Genomic DNA, 24,814 nt, shown 5'->3' with positions numbered 1-24,814 from the left:
ATGTCAATAGGAATATTTTGATAATAATGAAGTAAAAAGTATTTAATACAGTATATATCTTTATATATTATTGTGAGTAATATGATTAATTCTTTGAGGCAAACTAAAACCAGTTAAAATAATGATCTGAGCTTGAATTCTGCCATAAGTCATCAGCAAAAATACCTTGTTAGCAACTTCCCATCACTACTACCCCCCATCCACCCACCTACATACTGTACCTTCCTACATAATGATCAACTAATCTACCTACATACTGTACCTTCCTACCTAATGATCAACTTATCTACCTACATACTGTACCTTCCTCCCTAATGATCAACTTATCTACCTACATACTGTACCTTCCTCCCTAATGATCAACTTATCTACCTACATACTGTACCTTCCTCCCTAATGATCAACTAATCTACCTACATACTGTACCTTCCTCCCTAATGATCAACTTATCTACCTACATACTGTACCTTCCTCCCTAATGATCAATTTATCTACCTACAATCTGTACCTTCCTACCTAATGATCAACTAATCTACCTACATACTGTACCTTCCTACCTAATGATCAATTTATCTACCTACATACTGTACCTTCCTACATAATGATCAACTAATCTACCTACATACTGTACCTTCCTACCTAATGATCAAATAATCTACCTACATACTGTACCTTCCTACCTAATGATCAATTTATCTACCTACAATCTGTACCTTCCTCCCTAATGATCAACTAATCTACCTACATACTGTACCTTCCTCCCTAATGATCAAATAATCTATCTACATACTGTACCTTCCTCCCTAATGATCAAATAATCTACCTACATACTGTACCTTCCTCCCTAATGATCAAATAATCTACCTACATACTGTACCTTCCTACCTAATGATCAACTAATCTACCTACATACTGTACCTTCCTCCCTAATGATCAAATAATCTACCTACATACTGTACCTTCCTACCTAATGATCAACTATTCTGCCTAAATACTGTACCTTCCTCCCTAATGATCAAATAATCTACCTACATACTGTACCTTCCTATCTAATTATCAACTATTCTGCCTAAATACTGTACCTTCCTCCCTAATGATCAAATAATCTACCTACATACTGTACCTTCCTATCTAATTATCAACTATTCTGCCTAAATACTGTACCTTCCTCCCTACTGATCAAATAATCTATCTACATACTGTACCTTCCTATCTAATTATCAACTAATCTGCTTAAATACTGTACCTTCCTCCCTAATGATCAACTAATCTACATACATACACACATGCTCATATCAGGGCTTCTGTTAGCCGGCTACAGCTGGTTAAAAAATTCTAAAATAAATCGCATTTCGCAAAGTCCTAATAAGGGACTTCAGTGAAGTTTACCGTAACTGGTGAAACGGACAGAAATTGCAACAAATTCACGGGAAACGTGGACAACCCTGTGCAGTTGAAAGGAGGTGCGTGCCGTGAACAAGAAGAAGTTGTTATGAAAATGTCTCAAAATAAACGCCTGCCAGTCACGTTGTCCTGCGACAGATGTTCTTAACAGAAGCCCTGGTAGATACCATCTACACACCATCTGTGCTAGAAATGACAACACGGGATGTTAGGATCCTTCACAGGATTTAAACCTCTGACCTTATGTTTGTTTTCTTAAAGTTTTTTTTAGCATTTATTTAACCATGCAAGTCACTGAGAACCAATCATTCTTATTTTCAATGGCATAAGCCCTTCACTGAGTTAATAGGACCTTAACCATTGATCCAATAGCACTGGTAAAACTGTATCATTTCTATCATTGGTAGATTGATACACCAAACCTTTCACTATATATTGTTTGTCTGTCTCTCTCTTTCAGTCTCCTCTCTGTCTCGCTCCCTCTCTCTTTTTCTCTCCTCTCTCTTTCTCTATTTGGTTCCATGTACTTTTAGATGCGTGCATAACTTGCTGCTTTTTACTGCTGTTGCATAGCAACATAGCTTCCATTACAACCATTATGCACATAGTCTCTCTCTCACACACACACACACACACACACATGCCTATGCTCATCTAGGTGAAACCCCAAGGCCACCATCCTCAAACAAGCTATAGTGTATGCTTCCATTTCATCTGTTTGCAATACGTCATAAGTTGTATTAACCATGCTACAGCTCTGTTATTCCATATGCATAATGCTTCATAATGCTTCATAACATTAACAAAGGTCCAGGATGAATGGGTAGATATGGGATGATTTCTCTTTTCAAAATCCACTGATACAACTCAACTAACGTTACCTTTCTCTGCCTCCTCCACCTCCTCCTCTCTCCTCTAAACCTCTATTTAATTATCGCTCTTCTCCCTATATTCCTCTCTCCCAACCCTCTTTTTCTCCTATCTTCTCTGTCACCCCTCTATGACCTCCTTCTACCCCCCCCCCCAACTCTCTCTCGATCCACAGTATAACCACTAAGTTGGAGCGAGCGCTGGAAAAGGTGGCCCCTCTCCTGAGGGAGATCTTTGTGGACTTTGCTCCATTCCTCTCCAGGACCCTGTTGGGTAGCCATGGCCAGGAGCTGCTCATTGAAGGTACAGGTGCTGTACACGCCTTTAACTTCTACCTGGCGTCTCCATGTGGGCCGAGTCCATCCCTCATCCACTGTCGAGTCCTCACCGTAACACGTCACTGTTCTGCTCGCAACATGCTCTTATGGATGGGCGAGAGAGAGAGAGAGAGAGTGTGTGTGTGTGTGTGTGTGTGTCTCAGTCTGTCTGTCTGGCTGGCAATCTCAAATCTCTATTGAACAGGTATGGGCCACCTTAAAACTTTGCATGCTGGGAAAACATACAGGTGTTTTATATAATGCTTAAATAATGGATCTAGTGAAATAGTAAAGGGATCATATAGTGGGAAAGGATATCAATACTAGTTGTATCCACTCTGCTTCTGTACTGTCTGTCTCAAGGTTGTCTCACTGTCATAAAAACTCAAAAAAACTCTTTCTGTATATCTTTATCTCTGTTGTCTCTCACTCTCTGTTCTGTCCATCTCCCGGGATCATTTGTCCTTTCTGTGGAATGCCTCTAAATATCTGACATTATGTGATCTAATGCTGTTAACTGAGTGGGAAAACCTAAGTGCTAAGTCCTGTCTCTCTTTCTCTGTTTTGTTTTCTTTCTCTCGCTCTCTCTTTTGTCTCTATAGGTCTTGTGTGTATGAAGTCCAGTACTTCAGTGGTGGAGCTGGTCATGTTGCTCTGCTCTCAGGTACATCCTTTACTCTGTCTCTGTCCCTCTCCATCTGTCCCTCTCTCTTTTTCCTCCGTCTCCTCTTCAACTTTCTCATCCTCTCTTTCTATTCTAATCCCTCTCTCTGGCTCTTTCCCTATCCTTTGCATCGCACTCTGCCAGTGTAGTTAGCACAATGATGTGACATTTCTTTTGGATACCTCCAAACCGAATCAAAACAACACTGCGAACTGGGGCACTGCTTTCTGCCATGAACATAGCTCCTTTATGTGGTATCCAAAAGCCCAATCGGTTGTTGTCCCAGTCCTGACCCCCAACATGCAAACACTGCTCAACAACAACAACAACGACATGGCTGGTAGGGGTGTATATAACCACCTAGCATTTTGTGTTTCAAAACCCACTAGTCTAATGATTTTGCTGTATATATCAGAGGAGGACAACTAGATTCTGACTCTGTGTGCATGGTCTTAAATTTAACCGTGCAACAACTCTGTGTGCATGGTCTTAAATTCAACCGTGCAACAACTCTGTGTGCATGGTCTTAAATTCAACCGTGCGACAACTCTGAGTGCATGGTCTGAGAGTTTTACCGGTAACGCATTTCTAATAAATGCAAATGATCTGGAAATAAATTGTAAACCAGAAATAAGATCTTAATGACCCTGTTCTTTGATTGTGAACCCACTGCATTTTTCACATTTATATTATTATTTACAATTGTTTCTACATGGCAGAATGCTGCAACAGACACCCGGACTGTGGTAGTATTTAAAATGAACTGTCATTTAATAACTTGTAATACACTTAGATTCAGTCACATAATGTTACATATGTCAGTCAGACAGGCAGCACTAAGGATGCACCACTAGGTAGCCAATGGGAAGGCGATGGCCTGATAGAAGTGCTGTCACGTGGGTATCAGGTTACAGACTCGCCCTTCATGACAGCTTCAATGGTTGAGTCAAGGCGAGGTGAAACAGAGATTCCAAATATGGATTCTCCTCCATTTCTGCTCTGTATCCTGGAACACCATAATTTAAGCACTGTGCTTTATTTACTTAGGAAACATGCTTTGTTTTGTCAGTGCTCTCAGTCCATCCATCAGTCAATTAATAAAACAGGTTCTGAACAGGGTTTTGTAATATAGGCGGTTACCACAACATGCACTGCAGATAATCCAAAACAACATCAAGAAATACTCAGGCAGCGTAACAGTGTCTGGGAAACACTTCCTGAGCGGTTCCAGGCTCGCAGGGGTGGCCAATCCCCTTGTTGACCAGCGGGGTCAGACTAACAGCAATATAACAGAAATAATAAAACACACCAAGCTAGCACGTCTGCCCACTCAGGTTGTGGAGAAGCGCGACAGGTAGCCAGAACGGTACTCACCTCGGGCTGGTTCCACGTCCACAGGGCCTTCGGAATGTTCCTGCTGCAAGTCCCGGAGTTGAGATGTTCATGTCTTTAGTGGGCTCCAAATTCCTTCATCCTCCTCACAACTCCTCTGCCTCTTCTCCTGTTTCTCCTCCTCTCCACTTCTCTCTTCTGCTGTCCATCCCTTCATCCATACATCCTGTCCTTTTCATCTCTTTCCCCTTGTTGTGTCCGTCCAGTTTGACTCCAAGTCCTCCTCTCCTCGTGGAAATGCCCATCTCCTCTCGCAGACCACCTCACTCTTCTCCCGTGTTTATCTCTCCATCTTCTCCTGTATTTGATCCTTCCTGTCCTTTCATTCCCCTCTCCTCTCCTCCTCTTCCTGTCAGCATATCTAGTATTACTCATGGCTCTGGCCTTGTCTTCCATTAGGGGCCCAGGGGACAGAACCCTAGCCCAGATATTGATCACTGGGATGGGGATGGAAACCTGAGACGCTCCCCTGTGTCCTCCAGACCTATCCCAGCCATGGTGATAATGGAGCTTTCTTTTTCAGTCTCTCTCTCTGTTTATTTCTCTCCCTCTCTTCATCGCTCTCTCTCCCACGCGTCGCCCTCTTGTTCTGAGAGAATAGCTTTCAACTTAGCTCTTAGTCATTATAGCTAACAATGCAGACTTGATCTTGTAAACTATGTTTCGGGAATAGGCTGTAATATCGATCTGTTCACTTAGTGGGTTTCTAAGGTGATACAAGACATCAAGTCTGGTTTGTGGTCCCTTATTTTTGTATTTTCCTGAAATGAATCGCCAAGAAAATATATGACATGTAACAATGTAAATGTAACAATATGTTACATTATGTGTGTTGATTCAAGCCTTTACATCGCCCTCATGAAAATACATCTGTGGTGGTTTGTGACTTTAACTGAACAGACAGTAAGAGAGCTAGACTAATGTGCAGTGGGCCTGATTGGATCTTCAAAGCCAGGCAACCGCAGCATCCTTGTTAAATGGGTCACTAGTTGGCAGATTCTGACGGTGTGTCTGTGTCTACCTTTCCAGGAATGGCAGAACTCCATCCAGAAAAACGCCGGTCTGGCCTTCATCGAGCTCATCAACGAGGGAAGGTAGCCAGACCCCCATCACACTCATCCATCCACCTGAGCCTGCTTGTCTGTGTGACAGGTGTCATACCTGCCGCTCATCTAATCCACGCGCTGCTTCTCTCTGCCCCTCAGACTGCTATGTCATGCTATGAAGGACCACATAGTGCGTGTGGCCAACGAGGCGGAGTTCATCCTGAACAGGCAGAGGGCCGAAGATGTACACAAACATGCAGAGTTTGAGGTGAAAGGAACTGTAGCATTTACCCTGTAGCACTGATGGAATGAATAGGACAGCCCTGGACCCTGGGTGTAGAACACACTCAAACCCTGGGTGTAAAACAGCCTTAAAACCCTGGGTGTAGAACACACATTGGAACCCTGGGTGTAAAACAGCCTTAAAACCCTGGGTGTAGAACACACATTGGAACCCTGGGTGTAGAACACACATTGGAACCCTGGGTGTAGAACAGCCTCTGGGTGTAGAACAGCCTCTGGGTGTAGAACAGCCTCTGGGTGTAGAACAGCCTCTGGGTGTAGAACAGCCTCTGGGTGTAGAACAGCCTCTGGGTGTAGAACAGCTTCTGGGTATAGAACAACCTCTGACCCTGGGTGTACTTGGGGGGGGGGGGGGGGGGGGGGTACTTGGTTAGTGACCTCGGTTAGGAACCTCCACCACTAGTCCAACTACCATCAAATGAAATCAACATGATTCTAGTCACCACAGAATGAATCTAAACACAACAGTATGAATCTAATCACCACAGAATTAATCTAAACACAATATTATGTATCTTAACTTGTTTTTATGTATCCCCTTCTTTCTCTGTCTCTCTGTCCTTCTCCCTTTCTCTTCTCAAGTCCAACTGTGCCCAGTACGCTGCTGACCGGAGGGAAGAGGAGAAGATGTGTGATCACCTGATCAGCGCCGCCAAGCACAGAGACCATGTGACCGCCAACCAGTTGAAACAGAAGATCCTCAATATCCTGACCAATAAGCATGGGGCGTGGGGAACGATGTCCCAGAGGTGAGGGGTCGTATGGAGCTCTGAAATTGTGTGGTGTTTGCTTCTTTGCCCGATTTCTTTAATTTAATTTCTAATGTGATGTTTGGTTACTGTTTGGCTAATTCATAATTTAACTGTAAAATGTGCAACAGGTTTGATCTTTGAAGTGGAATACTACCATGGATATATGTTTTTGTATTTTTTTATTCAGTGTACTGTGTTTTTAAATAGCAAAGGACAGTGAAGGCATCTGTCGGTGCTGTGCGGACTGCTGGGTTCTGTTAGCTATCTGTAAATGAGTCTGTCAAAACAGGAAGCATCTGTGACGCTGCTCAGACCCACGCACACACTCATTCTGATTGATTGACAGATTGATGTCCGCCTGTCAACGACTCATGATGGCGTGTCATCTGTTAGTGTTCTTACTAAAAGATTAAGATGCTACATGCTTTAACTGTTTAATTTGTCAGCCCATGGCTATAACCCTGAGACACCACAAAGGATATCGCTAATTTTATATATTTATTTACTGTACATTCACTGAGCTTTGTGTCCCTCCCCCCTTTTTCTCTTCCCAGCCAATTGCATGACTTCTGGCGTCTGGATTACTGGGAGGATGACCTGAGGAGGAGGCGGAGATTTGTACGAAATCCCTTTGGCTCCACCCACCCAGACGTGACACTCAAAGCCCTGGAGGATTATGGTGAGTCACCTGTCCCATCATGCATCAGCCCACAGTTTGTTTGTCAGCTGTCCCATCATGCATCAGTCCACAGTTTGTTAGTCAGCTGTCCCATCATGCATCAGCCCACAGTTTGTTTGTCACCTGTCAGCTGCTTAGTTTGTTAGTTATCCAGCTGGCAAGTTATTTGAGGTTGGTTTATTGGTATTTGTTAATCTATTTGTGTCGTGCAGGTACGGAGGAGGAGGGAGAGGAGGGGCTAAAGTCTAAAAAGATGTTCCGCAGCCAATCAGTAGTCAGTCAGAACCCAGAAGCGGAGCTGATGCTTGAGGGAGACGATGATGCTGTTAGTCTGCTGCAGGAGAAGGAGATTGACAACCTTGCAGGTCAGACACGTACACACACATACACGTACACACACATATGAACGCATACACTTACACGTACATCCTCCCTGTGTTGAAACCTCTCTGTATTCTTCTTCCCAGTTCGTTTTCGACAGCGGGTTTTTACCTCCAGAGGCAAGTCGGAGAAACAATCTGGTTTTGGATTCGCTAACCAATTTAACATTCACTCTAACTGTTTTAAATCTAATCAACAGAAACACGATTTGAAATTATTCCAATAAAGATATTCTCTTCCCATCAAATGGATAAAATGTATTCCATTCATGATTAAATTCAAACACGTGCTTAGTGTTTTGTGCCAGGCCAATCCCTAACTACGCTGTCGTCTTTATAGGACATAGTCCCAATCTAATTACTTTTCTGCTAAACATCAATATACAGCCAATCAATGAGTTCTGTGTGACCGATCCAGATCAGGACGTGCACGGCCGACATGATCAATAAGCCAAATGAATGTAACACCAAAAAAGTCCACAAGCAACTGGCTGTAATCCGATTCCGATACTGATCTTAGATAATCCCGAAGGTGCAGCACGTTACCGGTTGGGGGACTGGTGCTGGGTAGCGGGGATATATTTGGGGAGTGGCCCTGCCCGGGTGGCGCTGACAGACCTCTCTCTGTCCTCCAGGCCCAGTGGTGCTCAGTACACCGGCCCAGCTGGTGGCACCGGTGGTGGTGGCTCGCGGAACTCTGTCCATCACCACCACAGAGATCTACTTCGAGGTGGACGAGGAAGACCCCATCTTCAAGAAGACTGACCCCAAGGTAAGACGGATCCCCGGGGATGGGAATAATGTGCCACTAATTCCCCTGGTTTGGGAAAAATGTGTCTCTAATTTCCCCGGCTTTAGAAAAATGTGTCTCTAATTCCCCGGCTTTAGGAAAAATGTGTCTCTAATTCCCCGGCTTTAGGAATAATGTGCCTCTAATTCCCCGGCTTTAGGAAAAATGTGTCTCTAATTCCCCGGCTTTAGGAAAAATGTGTCTCTAATTCCCCGGCTTTAGGAATAATGTGCCTCTAATTCCCTGGGTTTGGGAATAATGTGCCTCTAATTCCCCGGGTTGGGGAATAATGTGTCTCTAATTCCCCGGGTTTAGGAATAATGTGTCTCTAATTCCCCGGGTTTGGGTATTATGTGTCTCTACCTGATTCTGGTCCTGGTCCATTTGCTAAACTGTGTGTGTGTGTGTGTTTGCACAGGTCCTGGCCTACTCTGAAGGTCTCCACGGGAAATGGATGTTCAGTGAGATCAGAGCTGTGTTCTCCCGGCGATACTTGCTCCAAAACACGGGTCTGGAAGTCTTCATGGCCAATCGCAGTAAGACACCTGACCTAAATATACTATTTCTAAACACATCTCCTTCCTATACACCCCCTCTTGACTACCAATACACCTCCCCTTTAAACACCTGACTACCAATACACCTCCCCTTTAAACACCTGACTACCAATACACCTCCCCTTTAAACACCTGACTACCAATACACCTCCCCTTTAATCACCTGACTACCAATGCACCTCCCCTTTAAACACCTGACTACCAATACACCTCCCCTTTAAACACCTGACTTCTTGTGATCATTGTTTTGTGGTGTCTCTTCCTGTCCCCAGCCTCTGTGATGTTCAACTTCCCCGACCAAGGTACAGTGAAGAGGGTGGTGTACTGTCTACCAAGGGTAGGGGTCGGAACCAGCTACGGATTGCCTCAGGCCAGGTAGAGACACACGCACACACATATACCCCAAAACACCCACACAAGCGTGGCATGCACACACCTATACCTGCGTTGTGTGTGTGTGTCCCTCATCCAGGCGTATCTCTTTGGCAACCCCTCGTCAGCTGTTTAAGTCGTCCAACATGACCCAGCGATGGCAGAGGAGGGAGATCTCCAACTTTGAGTACCTCATGTTCCTCAACACCATAGCAGGTTTAGAATGTCTTACTTTTTACCCCGCCCCTTCTTCAACATAAACACAGTTATAATGTCTTACTCTTTACTCCGCCCCTTCCTCAACACCATCACATTTAGAATGTCTTACTCTTTACTCCGCCCCTTCCTCAACACCATCACATTTAGAATGTCTTACTCTTTACCCCGCCCCTTCTTCAACATAATCACAGTTAGAATCTCTTACTATTTACTCCGCCCCTTCCTCAACATAATCACAGTTAGAATGTCTTACTCTTTACTCCGCCCCTACCTCAACACAATCACATTTAGAATGTCTTACTCTTTACCCCAACCCTTTTTCAACACCATCACAGTTAGAATGTCCTACTCTTTACTCCGCCCCTTCCTCAACACCATCACATTTAGAATGTCTTACTCTTTACCCCGCCCCTTCTTCAACATAATCACAGTTAGAATCTCTTACTATTTACTCCGCCCCTTCCTCAACATAATCACAGTTAGAATGTCTTACTCTTTACTCCGCCCCTACCTCAACACAATCACATTTTGAATGTCTTACTCTTTACCCCACCCCTTTTTCAACACCATCACAGTTAGAATGTCCTACTCTTTACCCCGCCCTTTCCTTAACACCATAGCAGGTTAGAATGTCCTACTCTTTACACTGCCCCTTCCTCAACACCATAGCAGGTTACAATGTCCTACTCTTTACCCTGCCCCTTCCTCAACACCATCACAAGCGAGTCCCTTTCATTACTCCTCACTCAACAACACCAGGGTCACGTCTTACTGTCCGGATCAGAACATTCCCTTCCCAATCCCAAACGTCTTTTCACCATCACACAGGTCATTGACTTTGTCTCCCCCATTACAGGGAGGACCTACAATGACCTGAACCAATACCCCGTGTTCCCCTGGGTTCTGACAAACTACGAGTCAGAGGAGCTGGACCTCACCCTGCCGGGAAACTTCCGAGACCTTTCCAAGGTGCGTACCACCAGGTGTTTCAATGAAATTGATGGTATTTCCCCATTATCACTGCATGTCAATGAAATGTCAGCATGTTAACAATGTAAGTGTCATGTGAACAGATACTTCCGTATTAGGTTACCTATCGGTTTCAACTCTTTATCCGTCGTGATCCCCCTCAGCCAATCGGAGCGCTGAACCCGAAGCGAGCTGTGTTCTATGCGGAGCGCTATGAGACCTGGGAGGATGACGGAACGCCGCCACACCACTACAGCTCTCTGTACTCCACGGCTCATACCACGCTGACCTGGATGCTGCGGATAGTGAGGACACACACACACCCTGACCCAATACCAGTATAACACTCACCCTGACCCAATACCAGTATAACACTCACCCTGACCCAATACCAGTATAACACTCACCCTGACCCAATACCAGTATAACACTCACCCTGACCCAATACCAATATAACACTCACCCTGACCCAATACCAGTATAACACACACCCTGACCCAATACCAGTATAACACTCACCCTGACCCAATACCAGTATAACACTCACCCTGACCCAATACCAGTATAACACTCACCCTGACCCAATACCAGTATAACACTCACCCTGACCCAATACCAATATAACACTCACCCTGACCCAATACCAGTATAACACTCACCCTGACCCAATACCAATATAACACTCACTCTTATGCAATACCAATATAACACTCACCCTGACCCAATACCAATATAACACTCACCCTGACCCAATACCAATATAACACTCACCCTGACACTATACCAATATAACACTCACTCTTATGCAATACCAATATAACACTCACCCTGACCCAATACCAATATAACACTCACCCTGACCCAATACCAATATAACACTCACCCTGACCCAATACCAATATAACACTCACTCTTACGCAATACCAATATAACACTCACCCTGACCCAATACCAGTATAACACTCACTCTTACCCAATACCAGTATAACACTCACCCTGACCCAATACCAATATAACACTCACTCTTACCCAATACCGATATAACACTCACCCTGACCCAATACCAATATAACACTCACCCTGACCCAATACCAATATAACACTCACTCTTACCCAATACCAATATAACACTCACACTGACCCAATACCAATATAACACTCACCCTGACCCAATACCAATATAACACTCACCCTGACCCAATACCAATATAACACTCACTCTGACCCAATACCAATATAACACTCACCCTGACCCAATACCAATATAACACTCACTCTTACGCAATACCAATATAACACTCACCCTGACCCAATACCAATATAACACTCACCCTGACCCAATACCAATATAACACTCACTCTTACGCAATACCAATATAACACTCACCCTGACCCAATACCAGTATAACACTCACTCTTACCCAATACCAGTATAACACTCACCCTGACCCAATACCAATATAACACTCACTCTTACCCAATACCGATATAACACTCACCCTGACCCAATACCAATATAACACTCACCCTGACCCAATACCAATATAACACTCACTCTTACCCAATACCAATATAACACTCACACTGACCCAATACCAATATAACACTCACCCTGACCCAATACCAATATAACACTCACCCTGACCCAATACCAATATAACACTCACCCTGACCCAATACCAATATAACACTCACCCTGACCCAATACCAATATAACACTCACTCTTACGCAATACCAATATAACACTCACCCTGACCCAATACCAATATAACACTCACCCTGACCCAATACCAATATAACACTCACTCTTACGCAATACCAATATAACACTCACCCTGACCCAATACCAGTATAACACTCACTCTTACCCAATACCAGTATAACACTCACCCTGACCCAATACCAATATAACACTCACTCTTACCCAATACCGATATAACACTCACCCTGACCCAATACCAATATAACACTCACCCTGACCCAATACCAATATAACACTCACCCTGACCCAATACCAATATAACACTCACTCTTACCCAATACCAATATAACACTCACACTGACCCAATACCAATATAACACTCACCCTGACCCAATACCAATATAACACTCACCCTGACCCAATACCAATATAACACTCACCCTGACCCAATACCAATACCCAAATCCTAACACTTATAAAACTCACCCCGACTGTAACTGTGCTAAAACTAACCACTATACCATTATGGTTGAATGTCCACACAAAGTCACCTGGATGATACCTTACTCCTTCAGTTTGCCTTTATTGCATGTCTAGAATACCATTTAGAATTGCCATCTGAACCCACACAACTATTATCTTACTTGATAACTTACACTATAATTAATACTTGTACATTTTCTTCCCTCCTCTATTTGCCTTAAATTACACATTTAGTATTGCCATTTGTACTGCATTTGCCTTCATTGCACATCTATACATTCCACTTGTAATACACTTATACTTAATACTAGTGAATTTTATACCCTCTTCTATTTGCACTTCTGGTTAGATGCTAACTGCATTTCATCATACTGTACTTGTAGTTGTTCAGTGACAATAAAGTTGAATCTAATCTAACATTTCCATTATTTTATATTATTTATAACCGTGATCCTTTGTGTTCTGTTCCCCGCAATATTAGGAGCCCTTCACAACGTTCTTCCTGAATGCCAACGACAGCCAGTTTGACCACCCAGACAGAGCCTTCTCTGGCATCGCCCGGTCATGGAGAAACTGCCAACGAGACACTGCTGATGTCAAGGTACGTGTGTGTGTATGTGTGTGTGTCTGTGTGTGTGTCTGTGTGTGTGTCTGTGTGCATGAAACAGAGATATTGTTAATGAACGGTTAAGAGTGATTGGGGTGAGTGACTCACAGGTTGGTTATGGTCGGCATTAAAACAGGAAGTATTGTTTCTGTGTGTATGATGTGTTGTCCAACTGGAGTTGATCCCAGAGTTCTACTTCCTCCCGGAGATGTTTGTGAACAACAGAGGTGTTGTTAAGCTGTGTATCTAATGGGCTGTCCAACAGGAGTTGATCCCAGAGTTCTACTACTTGCCAGAGATGTTTGTGAACAGCAGCGGTGTTGTTAAGCTGTGTATCTAAATGGCTGTCCAACAGGAGTTGATCCCAGAGTTCTACTACTTGCCAGAGATGTTTGTGAACAGCAGCGGTTATGAGCTGGGTCAGAGAGAGGATGGGACTCCAGTATGTGACATAGAGCTGCCAGCCTGGGCCAAAAAGCCTGAAGACTTTGTACGCATCAACCGCATGGTGAGAGACACATACCCACAAATACCCACATACCATTGGAAATATATACATCTGATAGGCAAACCCACAGTTAGAAGTGTATAATATATCCCTCCCTTCCTCTAGGCATTAGAGAGTGAGTTTGTGTCCTGCCAGCTGCACCAGTGGATAGATCTGATATTTGGTTATAAGCAGCGAGGGCCTGAGGCGGTCCGAGCACTCAACGTCTTCCACTTCCTGTCCTACGAGGGCTCTGTTACCTTGGATACCATCACTGACTCGGCACAGCGGGAGGTAGGTCACAGTGTGCTACTATATCTGTTAACGAAACACTCTGTTACTATGTCAGTTAGTGAAACACTGCATTACTATGTCAGTTAGTGAAACACTGCATTACTATGTCAGTTAGTTAAGTACTGCATCACTGTCAGTTAGTGAAACACTGCATTACTATGTCAGTTAGTGAAACACTGCATTACTATGTCAGTTATTAAACACTGCGTAACAATGTCAGTTAGTAAAACACTGTGTCACTGTCAGTTAGTGAAACACTGTCTACCTTTGTCAGTTAGTGAAACACTGCATTACTATGTCAGTTAGTTAAGTACTGCATCACTGTCAGTTAGTGAAACACTGCATTACTATGTCAGTTAGTGAAACACTGCATTACTATGTCAGTTATTAAACACTGCGTAACAATGTCAGTTAGTAAAACACTGTGTCACTGTCAGTTAGTGAAACACTGTCTACCTTTGTCAGTTAGTGAAACACTGCATTATTATGTCAGTTAATGAAACACTGCATCCCTGCCAGTTAGTGAAACACTGTATTACTATGTCAGTTAGTGAAACACTACATTACTGTGTCAGTTAGTGAAACACTGTATTACTATGTCAGTTAGTTAAACACTGTGTTACTATGTCAGTTAGTGAAACACTGCATTACTATGTCAGTTAGTGAAACACTGCATTACTGTCAGTTAGTGAAACACTGCATCACTCAGTTAGTGAAACACTGTTTTACAATGTCAGTTAATGAAACACTGCATCACTGTCAGTTAGTGAAACACTGTGTTACTATGTCATTTCGTTAAACACTGTGTTACTATGTCAGTTAGTGAAACACTGCATCATTGTCAGTTAGTGAAACATTGCGTCACTATGTCAGTTAGTGAAACACTGTGTTACTATGTCAGTTAGTTAAACACTTACTATATCAGTTAGTGAACCACTTCATCACTATGTCAGTTAGTGAAACACTGCATCATTGTCAGTTAGTGAAACACTGCGTCACAATGTGAGTTAGTGAAACACCGCATCACTATGTCAGTTAGTGAAACACTGCATCACTATGTCAGTTAGTGAAACACTGCATCATTGTCAGTTAGTGAAACACTGCATCATTATGTCAGTAGTTGAGGTAGTAGGAGGTTTGAAAACACAACACTATTCTTACAGAATTTACAGTCTTCAACTTTAATGTTTTGTCATAATAATATGACATTAAAATAATATATCATAATATAAACATTTATGTTACATTATGATATAATAATAATATGTAATTAATATGTGTAAACCATATTAAAGCTATACAAATGGTATAGTAACTCACAACTTTTATTATATACTTTTATAGAAAAATATTGCATAATAAGGACATTACGGGCATCGATAGAATATTACAATTCTATCATTACAGCAGCCTCAGATGAAGACTCCTTTTTTATTCTCCGCTCTGTCTTGTCTCTCTATCCAACCCCCCACCCTCCCATCCTGCTCAGGCAATGGAGGCTCAGATCCAGGCATGCGGTCAGACTCCATCCCAGTTGTTGATCGAGCCCCACCCCCCTCGATCCTCCGCCATGCACCTGGTGAGAACACACACACACACAACGCACAACCACACTTGCAAAACTCATTAACAACACACACACACAACAAACAGTACCAACACACAGCACACACATGCAACACACACTCACAACACACAACACACACACAACACACACATGCAACACACACTCACAAGACACAAAACACACACGACAAGGTCACGGTTAGTGCAATGTCAGCAGGCTTGGATTTATTAATCTCCATGAACACAACCCAACACAATGAAACAGAAAGGAAAACTGTGATTTTACAATGAGTACTGCTTGTTTTATTTTCTCTTTGTATACTATATACAGTGGATATAAAAAGTCTACACACCCCTGTTAAAATGCCAGGTTTTTGTGATGTCAAAGAATGAGACAAAGATAAATCATGTCAGAATCGTTTCCACCTTTAATATGACCTATAATGTGAACAATTCAATTGAAAAACAAACTGAAATCTTCAAGGGGGAAAATGAAAGATGAAAACCTTACCTTGCATAAGTGTGCACGCCCTGTTATAACTGTGGATGTGGCTGTGTTCAGAATTAACCAATCGCATTCAAACTCATGTTAAATAGAAGTCATTACACACCTGCCATCATTTAAAGGGACATTTTCTTAGTTGCATATCATGGTCTGCAGAGAGCTTCCAAAGCATCAGAGGGATCTCATTGTTGAAAGATATCGGTCAAGAAGGGTACAAAATAATTTCCAAAGCATTAGATATACCATGGAACACAGTGAAGACTGTCATCATCAAGTGGAGAAAATATGGCTCAACAGAGACATTACCAAGAACTGGACGTCCCTCCAAAATTTATGAAAAGGCGAGGAGAAAACTGGTCAGGGAGGATTACAAGAGGCCTACAGCAACATTAAAGGAACGGCAGGAATGTCTGGCAAGTCATGGCTGTGTGCTACATGTGACAACAATCTCCTGTATTCGTCATATGAATGGGCTATGGGGTAGGGTGTCAAAATAGAAGCCTTTTCTTACAAAGAAAAACATCCAAGCCCAGCTGAAGTTTGCAATAACGAACATCAAGTCCTCCAAAAGCATGTGGGAAGAAGTTTTGTGGTCTAATGAAACCAAGGTTAAACTTTTTGGCCATAATTCCAAAAGGTATTTTTGACACAAAAACAACACTGCACATCACCCAAAAAACACCACACCCACAGTGAAGCATGGTGGTGGCAGCATCATGCTTTGGGGCGTTTTTCTTCCAGCTAGAACCGGGTCCTTAGTCAGGGTGGAGGGAATTATGAACAGTTCCAAATGCCAGGCAATTTTGGCATAAAACCTTCAGGCGTCCGTTAGAAAGATGAAGAGGAAGTTCACCTTTCAGCTCGACAACGACCCAAAGCACACATCCAAATCAACAAAAGCATGGTGTGTTCACCAGAAGAAGATTAAAGTTTTGGAATGGCCCAGCCAGACCCCAGACCTGAATCCAATTGAACATTTGGGGGCTCGCAATCTGACAGATTTAGAGCCCTTTTGCAAAAAAGAGTGGGCTCCACGCCAAGATGTGCCATGCTAATTGACTCCTACCCAAAAAGACTGAGTTCTGTAATAACATCAAAAGGTGCTTCAACAAAGGGGGTATGCACACTTATGCAACCAGGTTATTGTGAGTTTTTATTTTTCCTCCTCAACGATTTGAGTTTTTTTTTTCAATTGAATTGTTCACGTTACAGGTCATATTCAAGGTGGAAAAAGTTCTGACATGATTGATCTTTGTCTCATTCTTTTACATCACAAGAACCTGGCATTTTAGCAGGGGTGTGTAGACACTTTATATCCACTGTATACCTCATATACTTGTGTCCTATTAGCTACCAGGTCTCAGGGAACAAGTGAACCAACCAACACCTCAGTTCCTAAAACCTCTCCTATCAAACACACCAGTCAACCAATACCAACCCTTAAAGCAGCAAAATTCGAGTGATGAATTTCAGCGTTTTTAGAAATCCTGGTAAAAATATTATTGGGAGGAACAGGAAAAATCCAGGAGTACTCTAAAAACAGGATTTCTTTGGAAAACAAAGAAATGTTGGGAACATTACTGGAATTTTGCAACCCCACCTCCTTCTTGGTCAGAATCCTCCCAGGCCCTCAGTTTACCTGCCTACCCTGTTCTCCCTCACTAATATACCTCTCCTCATCCCTCCCCCATCCTCCCCCATTCTTCTCCATCCCTCTCTCCTTTTTTCATCTTCTCCTTGGTGTCTTTTCCTTTCCAAATCTCCCTCCTCTCCTCCCCTCTCCTCCCCTCTTCTCCCCTCTCCCCTTTCTTTCTCTCTCTCTCTCTCTCTCTCTCTTTTCTGTCTCATCAGTGTTTCCTTCCCCAGAGTCCTCTGATGTTTAAGGACCAGATGCAGCAGGATGTGATCATGGTTCTGAAGTTCCCGTCCAACTCCCCCGTGACCCACGTGGCGGCCAACACCCTGCCCCACCTCTCTGTCCCGGCTGCTGTCACTGTCACCTGCAGCAGGCTGTTCGCCGTCAACCGCTGGCACAACACCGTCGGTGAGTCGGAGAGAGTGTGTGTGTTGATAGATTCACGTTTGTTTTAAATACAGCTGAAACCTGCACAGGAACACATGGTGTTTAACAACTAATCATTTGGTGGTGAGGTGGTACAACTAATCAGCAGAATGTTTGAGCGCAATTGATGGATTTTGTTTCATACATTTTTTTAAAGTAGGTTGAACTTAATTGAACAGCTATAATTATTATTATTATTCCCTGGAAAGGTTCCTTCACTCCAAAGCATCGGAAGTTAGGTCTACTAAATTTTAACTGTGTTGTTTTGTTGTCTTTAGAGTTGTAAGTATCCAGCAGTCAGTTTGCCACTTTCACATTGTCTGCAAAATCACATCACAGCAATGTGTTGAAGAGAGAAGTTCAAATTTCACTCCTTTGGACATGAAGGGGAGAGGTTGGGATCTGCCAGCTTGCTTTTCATGATAGGGCCAGCACTGATATAGCCAGCACTGATAGCGCCAGTACTGATATAACCACAAATGATATAGCCAGCTTACCAATAGGTTAATGCTCTGTCCAAAAAATTCAGTGGCCCTGTCTAATGGTGCCCGCTGCATCAACAGTAATTTTTGGACAGAGGCAAACTGAGTTATCCAGGTCATCAACAGAACAAGCAGAGACTAGGACATGTGGCATTAACAGCGTATCTGTCCCCAGGTCTTTGTTGCGTTAACAGTGTATGTGTCCCCAGGACTCTGTGGTGTTAACAGTGTATGTGTCCCCAGGTCTCTGTGGTGTTAACAGTGTATGTGTCCCCAGGTCTCTGTGGTGTTAACAGTGTATGTGTCCCCAGGTATCCGTGGTGTTAACAGTGTATGTGTCCCCAGGTCTTTGTTGCGTTAACAGTGTATGTGTCCCCAGGACTCTGTGGTGTTAACAGTGTATGTGTCCCCAGGACTCTGTGGTGTTAACAGTGTATGTGTCCCCAGGACTCCGTGGTGTTAACAGTGTATGTGTCCCCAGGTATCCGTGGTGTTAACAGTGTATGTGTCCCCAGGTCTCTGTGGTGTTAACAGTGTATGTGTCCCCAGGTATCCGTGGTGTTAACAGTGTATGTGTCCCCAGGACTCTGTGGTGTTAACAGTGTATGTGTCCCCAGGTCTCTGGGGTGTTAACAGTGTATGTGTCCCCAGGTCTCCGTGGTGTTAACAGTGTATGTGTCCCCAGGTCTCTGTGGTGTTAACAGTGTATGTGTCCCCAGGTCTCCGTGGTGTTAACAGTGTATGTGTCCCCAGGTATCCGTGGTGTTAACAGTGTATGTGTCCCCAGGTCTCTGTGGTGTTAACAGTGTATGTGTCCCCAGGTCTCCGTGGTGCGCCAGGTTACTCCTTAGAACAGGCTCATCACCTGCCCATCGAGATGGACCCTCTCATAGGTTAGTGTCCACCCACAGACACAATCTCTTACACTCTCTTTAGCTAGCTGATATTGTACTTCATGCCTCGTGCGTGTGTGTGTTTTTGTTAGCCAACAACTCTGGTGTGAGCAAGCGTCAGATCACAGACCTGGTGGACCAGAGCATCCAGATAAACACACACTGCTTTGTGGTAACTGCCGATAACCGCTACATCCTGGTCTGTGGCTTCTGGGACAAGAGCTTCAGAGTCTACTCCACTGAGACAGGTACAACACTATACTAATATAATACTACTACTAATGTACTAATACTACTGCTAATGTACTAATATACTAATACATTACATTACTGGGACTACAGCTTCAGAATGTTACGCTGCATACCTTACTCATACTACTAATATAATACTGCAGTACTACTAACATACTAATACTACTACTATAATGCTAATACTTTAGTGTACTGGCAGTACAGCATCAGAGTGTTGCACCTTTCCCACCCAGAAACTATACACTATACTACTACACTAATACCTTACTAATGCTATTACTAAAACACTACAACATAGTATTATAAATACTACTTACATAGCAAGACTAGACTACTGCTGTTAAACGACTATAATATGATTACTGTACTATGCTGAGACTATACTATAAGACCTTCAGTGTCTACTCCACTGAGACAGGTGCATTACTGTAATATTATATCTAATATTAACAAACCCATGTTTATATACTGGGACAGTGTGTATATTACTACCTTATATGCTATCTCCAATCTGTGAGTAAACTAGCCTGTATTACAGTACATTTACAATACTGTATATCTATATCCCACAGGTTAGTAAACTAACTTGTACTACTGTACTTTTACATTACTGCGTATCTATGTCCCACCTGTTAGTAAACTAACCTGTACTACAGTACATTTACATTACTGCATATCTATATCCCACAGGTTAGTAAACTAGCCTGTACTACAGTGCTTTTACATTACTGCATATTTATATCCCACCAGTTAGTCAACTAGCCTGTACAACAGTACCTTTACATAACGTGTTTCTATGTCCCACCGGTTATTAAAATAGCCTCTACTGCAGTGTTTTTATATTGCTGTGTATCTATGTCCCATCTGTTAGTAGTAACTAGTGACTAGCCTTCCTTATCCGTCACACACCTCTCTTCTCGTCCTCCCCACTCCTCTGTCCATCTGCAGGTAAGCTGACCCAGATAGTGTTTGGCCACTGGGATGTGGTGACGTGTCTGGCCCGTTCAGAGAGCTACATCGGAGGGGACTGCTACATCGTGTCTGGGTCCCGGGACGCGACGCTGCTTCTGTGGTACTGGAGCGGACGACATCACATCATAGGAGACAACCCCAACAACAGTAAGTCTGAATCTGTTTGTCGAGGGGGGGTTGAAGGGGAAACAGCACCCTCTGGTGGACTGAGGTATAAATCTTCTAACAATGTTACCGTGGCAATGCTATATCACCATTTCACCTTCACTTGTGTGTGTTCGTTTCCTAGGTGACTATCCTGCTCCAAGAGCTGTTTTGACAGGTCATGACCACGAGGTGGTATGTGTGTCTGTCTGCGCTGAGCTGGGACTGGTCATCAGTGGTGCTAAAGGTCTGTGTGTGTGTGTGTGTGCGCGTGTGCGTGCGTGCATGCTTTTGTGTGTGCGTAAGTATGTTTCTGAATATCTGTTGTCTTCTGTCTTTCTGGTCCTTTTCTCTCGTCTCTTTATTCCTCTGTCTCTCCCTCCCATCAGAGGGTCCGTGCCTGGTCCATACTATAACAGGGGACCTGCTGCGGGCCCTGGAGGGCCCTGAGATGTGTCTTCGGCCCCGTCTTATCTCCGTGTCCAGCGAGGGCCATTGCATCATCGGCTACGAGAGGGGCCACTTCTGCAACTTCAGCATCAACGGAAAACTACTGGCTCAGATGGAGGTCAACGACTCGACGCGGGTATGTATAACACACACACAGACACACACACCGAGATAGAATCACACCGTAAGGGTTTATTAAAACACACAGGCGCTTGAGAACACACACAGTAATTACTGAATCTACCGACTGGCGTCTCTCCCAGGCAATCCTTCTGAGCAGTGACGGTCAGAACCTGGTGACCGGCGGAGACAACGGTGTGGTGGAGGTCTGGCAGGCCTGTGACTTCAAACAGCTCTACATCTACCCAGGCTGTGACGCTGGCATCCGCGCCATGGACCTGTCACATGACCAGAGGTGGGTTGGAGAGGGGGCGGGGCCGGGGGAGGCAGCCCGAGGAGAGGGGAGATGGGGGGGTGCACATGTGTTTATCTGAAGCTGAGCAGCCCTGTTTGTCAGTACTTTGTGCATCTCACAGGTTCTGGTTGGGGTTCAAGTCAGGGTTCAGGATAGCGTTCTGGTCTGGGCTGGGTTCTGGTCAGGTTCAGATCAGGGTTCTGGGCAGGGTTCTGGTCAGGGTCTGGGCAGGGTTCTGGTCAGGGTCTGGGCAGGGTTCTGGTTAGGTTGAGGTCAGCGTTCTGGGCAGGTTCAGGTCACGGTTCTGGTCAGGGTTCTGGGCAGGGTTCTGGTTAGGATCAGGTCAGGGTTCTGGGCAGGGTTCTGGTTAGGTTCAGGTCACGGTTCTGGATCTGGGCAAGGTTCTGGGCAGGGTTCTGGTTAGGTTCAGGTCACGGTTCTGATCAGGGGTCTTGGCAGGGTTCTGGTTAGGTTCAGGTTACGGTTATGGATCTGGTCAGGGTTCTGGGCAGGGTTCTGGTCAGATTCAGATCAGGGTTCTGGGCAGGGTTCTGGTCAGATTCAGATCAGGGTTCTGGGCAGGGTTCTGGTCAGATTCAGATCAGGGTTCTGGGCAGGGTTCTGGTCAGGGGTCTGGCATCTTCGCTGATCTGACCTAGGCTCTTTCTTTGCAGGACTCTGATCACGGGCATGGCTTCTGGCAGCATCGTAGCTTTCAACATCGACTTCAACCGCTGGCATTACGAACACCAGAACAGGTACTGAGAAGAGGAGGAAGAGAGAAGGATGAAGGGGCGGAAGAGGGGTAGAGAGGATGAAAAGAGAGAAAGGTGGAGTAGAAGAGGAATTCAAAGGTCACGCTGTACAACCAGGAAACGAGGACAACAGAAAGGGAGAGAGGTTGGACACCCACTCCTCTTTGTCCTATGGTGACGTCACCTGAGAAGGAAGAGAACAGAGCACATCCCGGTTACTGCGGGGTCTCGACCTGTCGACCTGTTGCGCCCACCCACACAGCCACGTGTGCTGTCATTTCAACACACAACACCCTGAACGAATCCCAGTAATAATGGACTAAGATCAAATAAGAAGAACTAATGTACTAGACGTTGACTGGGTTCAGACAGGCCCGTATAGGACATTTAGTGTATAACAGCAGTCAATGTCAATGGACTTATCGCTTTTACAGGATAAAGTAACACTGCTTCATTTGTTTACGTTGGTAATTTTTTTATAAGGATGGGAGATGGGATCCAGACTAACACAGAAAGATGAAAGAGGTCTTAATTGGTTTGAACTTTAACAATTAATTCAACTGGTCTATACTGCATAAAACTGGTTTAAAACGATTGATGTCTGAGGTAGTACTATCCGTTGAGTTTGCTAAACCCAAATCAAGTTTATTCTATAATTTATGTATTTATTTATTTCATTTTGTTAGTTTTCTTTTGAATTAATTTCTTTAATTTGATTTGTACATTTTTGTAATGTTTATATTTTTTACCCCCAAGAGGGTCAATTTGATTTGTGTAAATACTGTTCCGTTTCCTACTCTCTCTGTCTCTGATTGACCAGCAGGGGGAGCTCACAGTCCACAAGCCTATCACCTTTTATTTATTAATGACTTGCTGTATTGTATGTACAATGTGTAATAATAACGATGATGATGGTAATGATGACAAAGAGGAGTCGGATGGCAGTGATGATGGCAGAGGTCTGGGTGATGACTAAGAAGTGTTTTGCAAATGCCTCTAGACGACATGGAACAGATATCCACAAGACAAGCCTGATTTCCCTTGTACATTTGGTAATTGTTTTGTCAAATATGTACATAGTCTTGGTTTCAGGCTAGGACGGGACGGGAGTTTAATCAACTGATAATGGATGAATAATGTTAAAAAGGAAACCTTCACTCACATTTGTTGATTATTTAATGAAAAGATAAAAATAATCGAATCCGTGTCAAACATTTAGTTTTTTTGTATTCCCACTTTGCACCAATCACATATCATTATTTATTAGCGTAAAAAATTATTTCCTGTCACCTAACCGTTTAATTTTTTCTGCCCATTTTTTATCCTGCGGGATTAATTGTGCATTGATGTTTGTGTTTAAAGAGGATGAAATCACATGTGATAAATGAAGTTGTACAATCTCACAGCTGTAAGCAATATCATGAGTCTTTATCCCAGGGTGAGACAGAGCAGAGAGTGAGGGATGGAAGGAAGAACAGTGAGATGTGCTGTTAGTGTGTGCGTTAAGCGATCTCGATCAAATACACACTCACACACACAAACACATACACATACATACTTCCAACAACAGGTTCAACTTATGTATCCCCCACAAAAAATATACAATATTTTTGGATCTATGAAATCCTAAAAACAACTATTGTATTCATGTTTTATTGCAAAGATGTAAAATACCATGTGTGAGTTGAAAGTTGAAAATAAAAATCAAGAAAATAAAAATAAAATATGCAAAGAATTTGATGATCTGCCGTTTTGTTGTTAAGAAAAGACCAAAAAACTCTCAATGCTCATTATATACAAGGAAAAAAACATAGTAGTTGGCCAATTATTTTATACAGTATGGCTTGGGATTAAGTCCAAACCGCCTTAGCAATGTTTAAGCAATGCTTTCCCACACTTTGAAAAGTGAAGGTTCAAGCTGGAACTAAATAAAGGTATTGAAAGTGATGTAATAGGGGAAATATTTTACGTTCTTTGACGAACAATGAATGGGTTGGTTGGAAGAATATCTCTCTTAATACATGGATGAA

The 24,814-nt window shown here is 43.4% G+C and overlaps 1 protein-coding gene and 1 long non-coding RNA gene across 16 annotated transcripts in view; one reads left to right on the top strand and one right to left on the bottom strand.

The window, feature by feature from the left end:
• The window catches only part of nbeaa (neurobeachin a), a 126,014-nt gene extending 101,495 nt beyond the window's left edge, over positions 1 to 24,519 (top strand). For 4 of the 15 annotated variants that reach the window (XM_029120730.2, XM_029120734.2, XM_029120732.2 and 1 more), the window contains 26 exons: positions 2,450 to 2,583; positions 3,194 to 3,255; positions 5,677 to 5,741; positions 5,853 to 5,961; positions 6,579 to 6,745; positions 7,303 to 7,427; positions 7,640 to 7,792; positions 7,895 to 7,927; positions 8,443 to 8,579; positions 9,016 to 9,133; positions 9,427 to 9,529; positions 9,627 to 9,742; positions 10,602 to 10,714; positions 10,879 to 11,019; positions 13,382 to 13,501; positions 13,863 to 14,015; positions 14,121 to 14,288; positions 15,778 to 15,867; positions 18,211 to 18,403; positions 19,725 to 19,796; positions 19,889 to 20,044; positions 20,997 to 21,167; positions 21,310 to 21,411; positions 21,554 to 21,750; positions 21,878 to 22,029; positions 22,704 to 24,519. In XM_029120730.2, the coding sequence (XP_028976563.2) occupies positions 2,450 to 2,583; positions 3,194 to 3,255; positions 5,677 to 5,741; positions 5,853 to 5,961; positions 6,579 to 6,745; positions 7,303 to 7,427; positions 7,640 to 7,792; positions 7,895 to 7,927; positions 8,443 to 8,579; positions 9,016 to 9,133; positions 9,427 to 9,529; positions 9,627 to 9,742; positions 10,602 to 10,714; positions 10,879 to 11,019; positions 13,382 to 13,501; positions 13,863 to 14,015; positions 14,121 to 14,288; positions 15,778 to 15,867; positions 18,211 to 18,403; positions 19,725 to 19,796; positions 19,889 to 20,044; positions 20,997 to 21,167; positions 21,310 to 21,411; positions 21,554 to 21,750; positions 21,878 to 22,029; positions 22,704 to 22,794 (3,241 nt within the window). In that variant the 3' untranslated portion in view covers positions 22,795 to 24,519. The remainder of the gene's footprint in view (positions 1 to 2,449; positions 2,584 to 3,193; positions 3,256 to 5,676; positions 5,742 to 5,852; positions 5,962 to 6,578; positions 6,746 to 7,302; positions 7,428 to 7,639; positions 7,793 to 7,894; positions 7,928 to 8,442; positions 8,580 to 9,015; positions 9,134 to 9,426; positions 9,530 to 9,626; positions 9,743 to 10,601; positions 10,715 to 10,878; positions 11,020 to 13,381; positions 13,502 to 13,862; positions 14,016 to 14,120; positions 14,289 to 15,777; positions 15,868 to 18,210; positions 18,404 to 19,724; positions 19,797 to 19,888; positions 20,045 to 20,996; positions 21,168 to 21,309; positions 21,412 to 21,553; positions 21,751 to 21,877; positions 22,030 to 22,703) is intronic. The other 11 variants (XM_034293514.1, XM_029120739.2, XM_029120736.2 and 8 more) reach the window with 6 other exon arrangements.
• Positions 457 to 722, bottom strand: LOC117594763. Its single transcript, XR_004576000.1, has 3 exons — positions 701 to 722; positions 517 to 577; positions 457 to 475 (listed from the first exon to the last, which is right to left on the bottom strand). It is a non-coding gene; the product is annotated as an uncharacterized LOC117594763 (long non-coding RNA).
• Positions 24,520 to 24,814: the final 295 nt, after the last annotated feature.

The sequence above is a fragment of the Esox lucius genome, chromosome 7 (assembly GCF_011004845.1).
Source record: "Esox lucius isolate fEsoLuc1 chromosome 7, fEsoLuc1.pri, whole genome shotgun sequence".
Lineage (NCBI taxonomy): Eukaryota > Metazoa > Chordata > Actinopteri > Esociformes > Esocidae > Esox > Esox lucius.
This window is presented reverse-complemented; position numbering and strand designations above follow the sequence as displayed.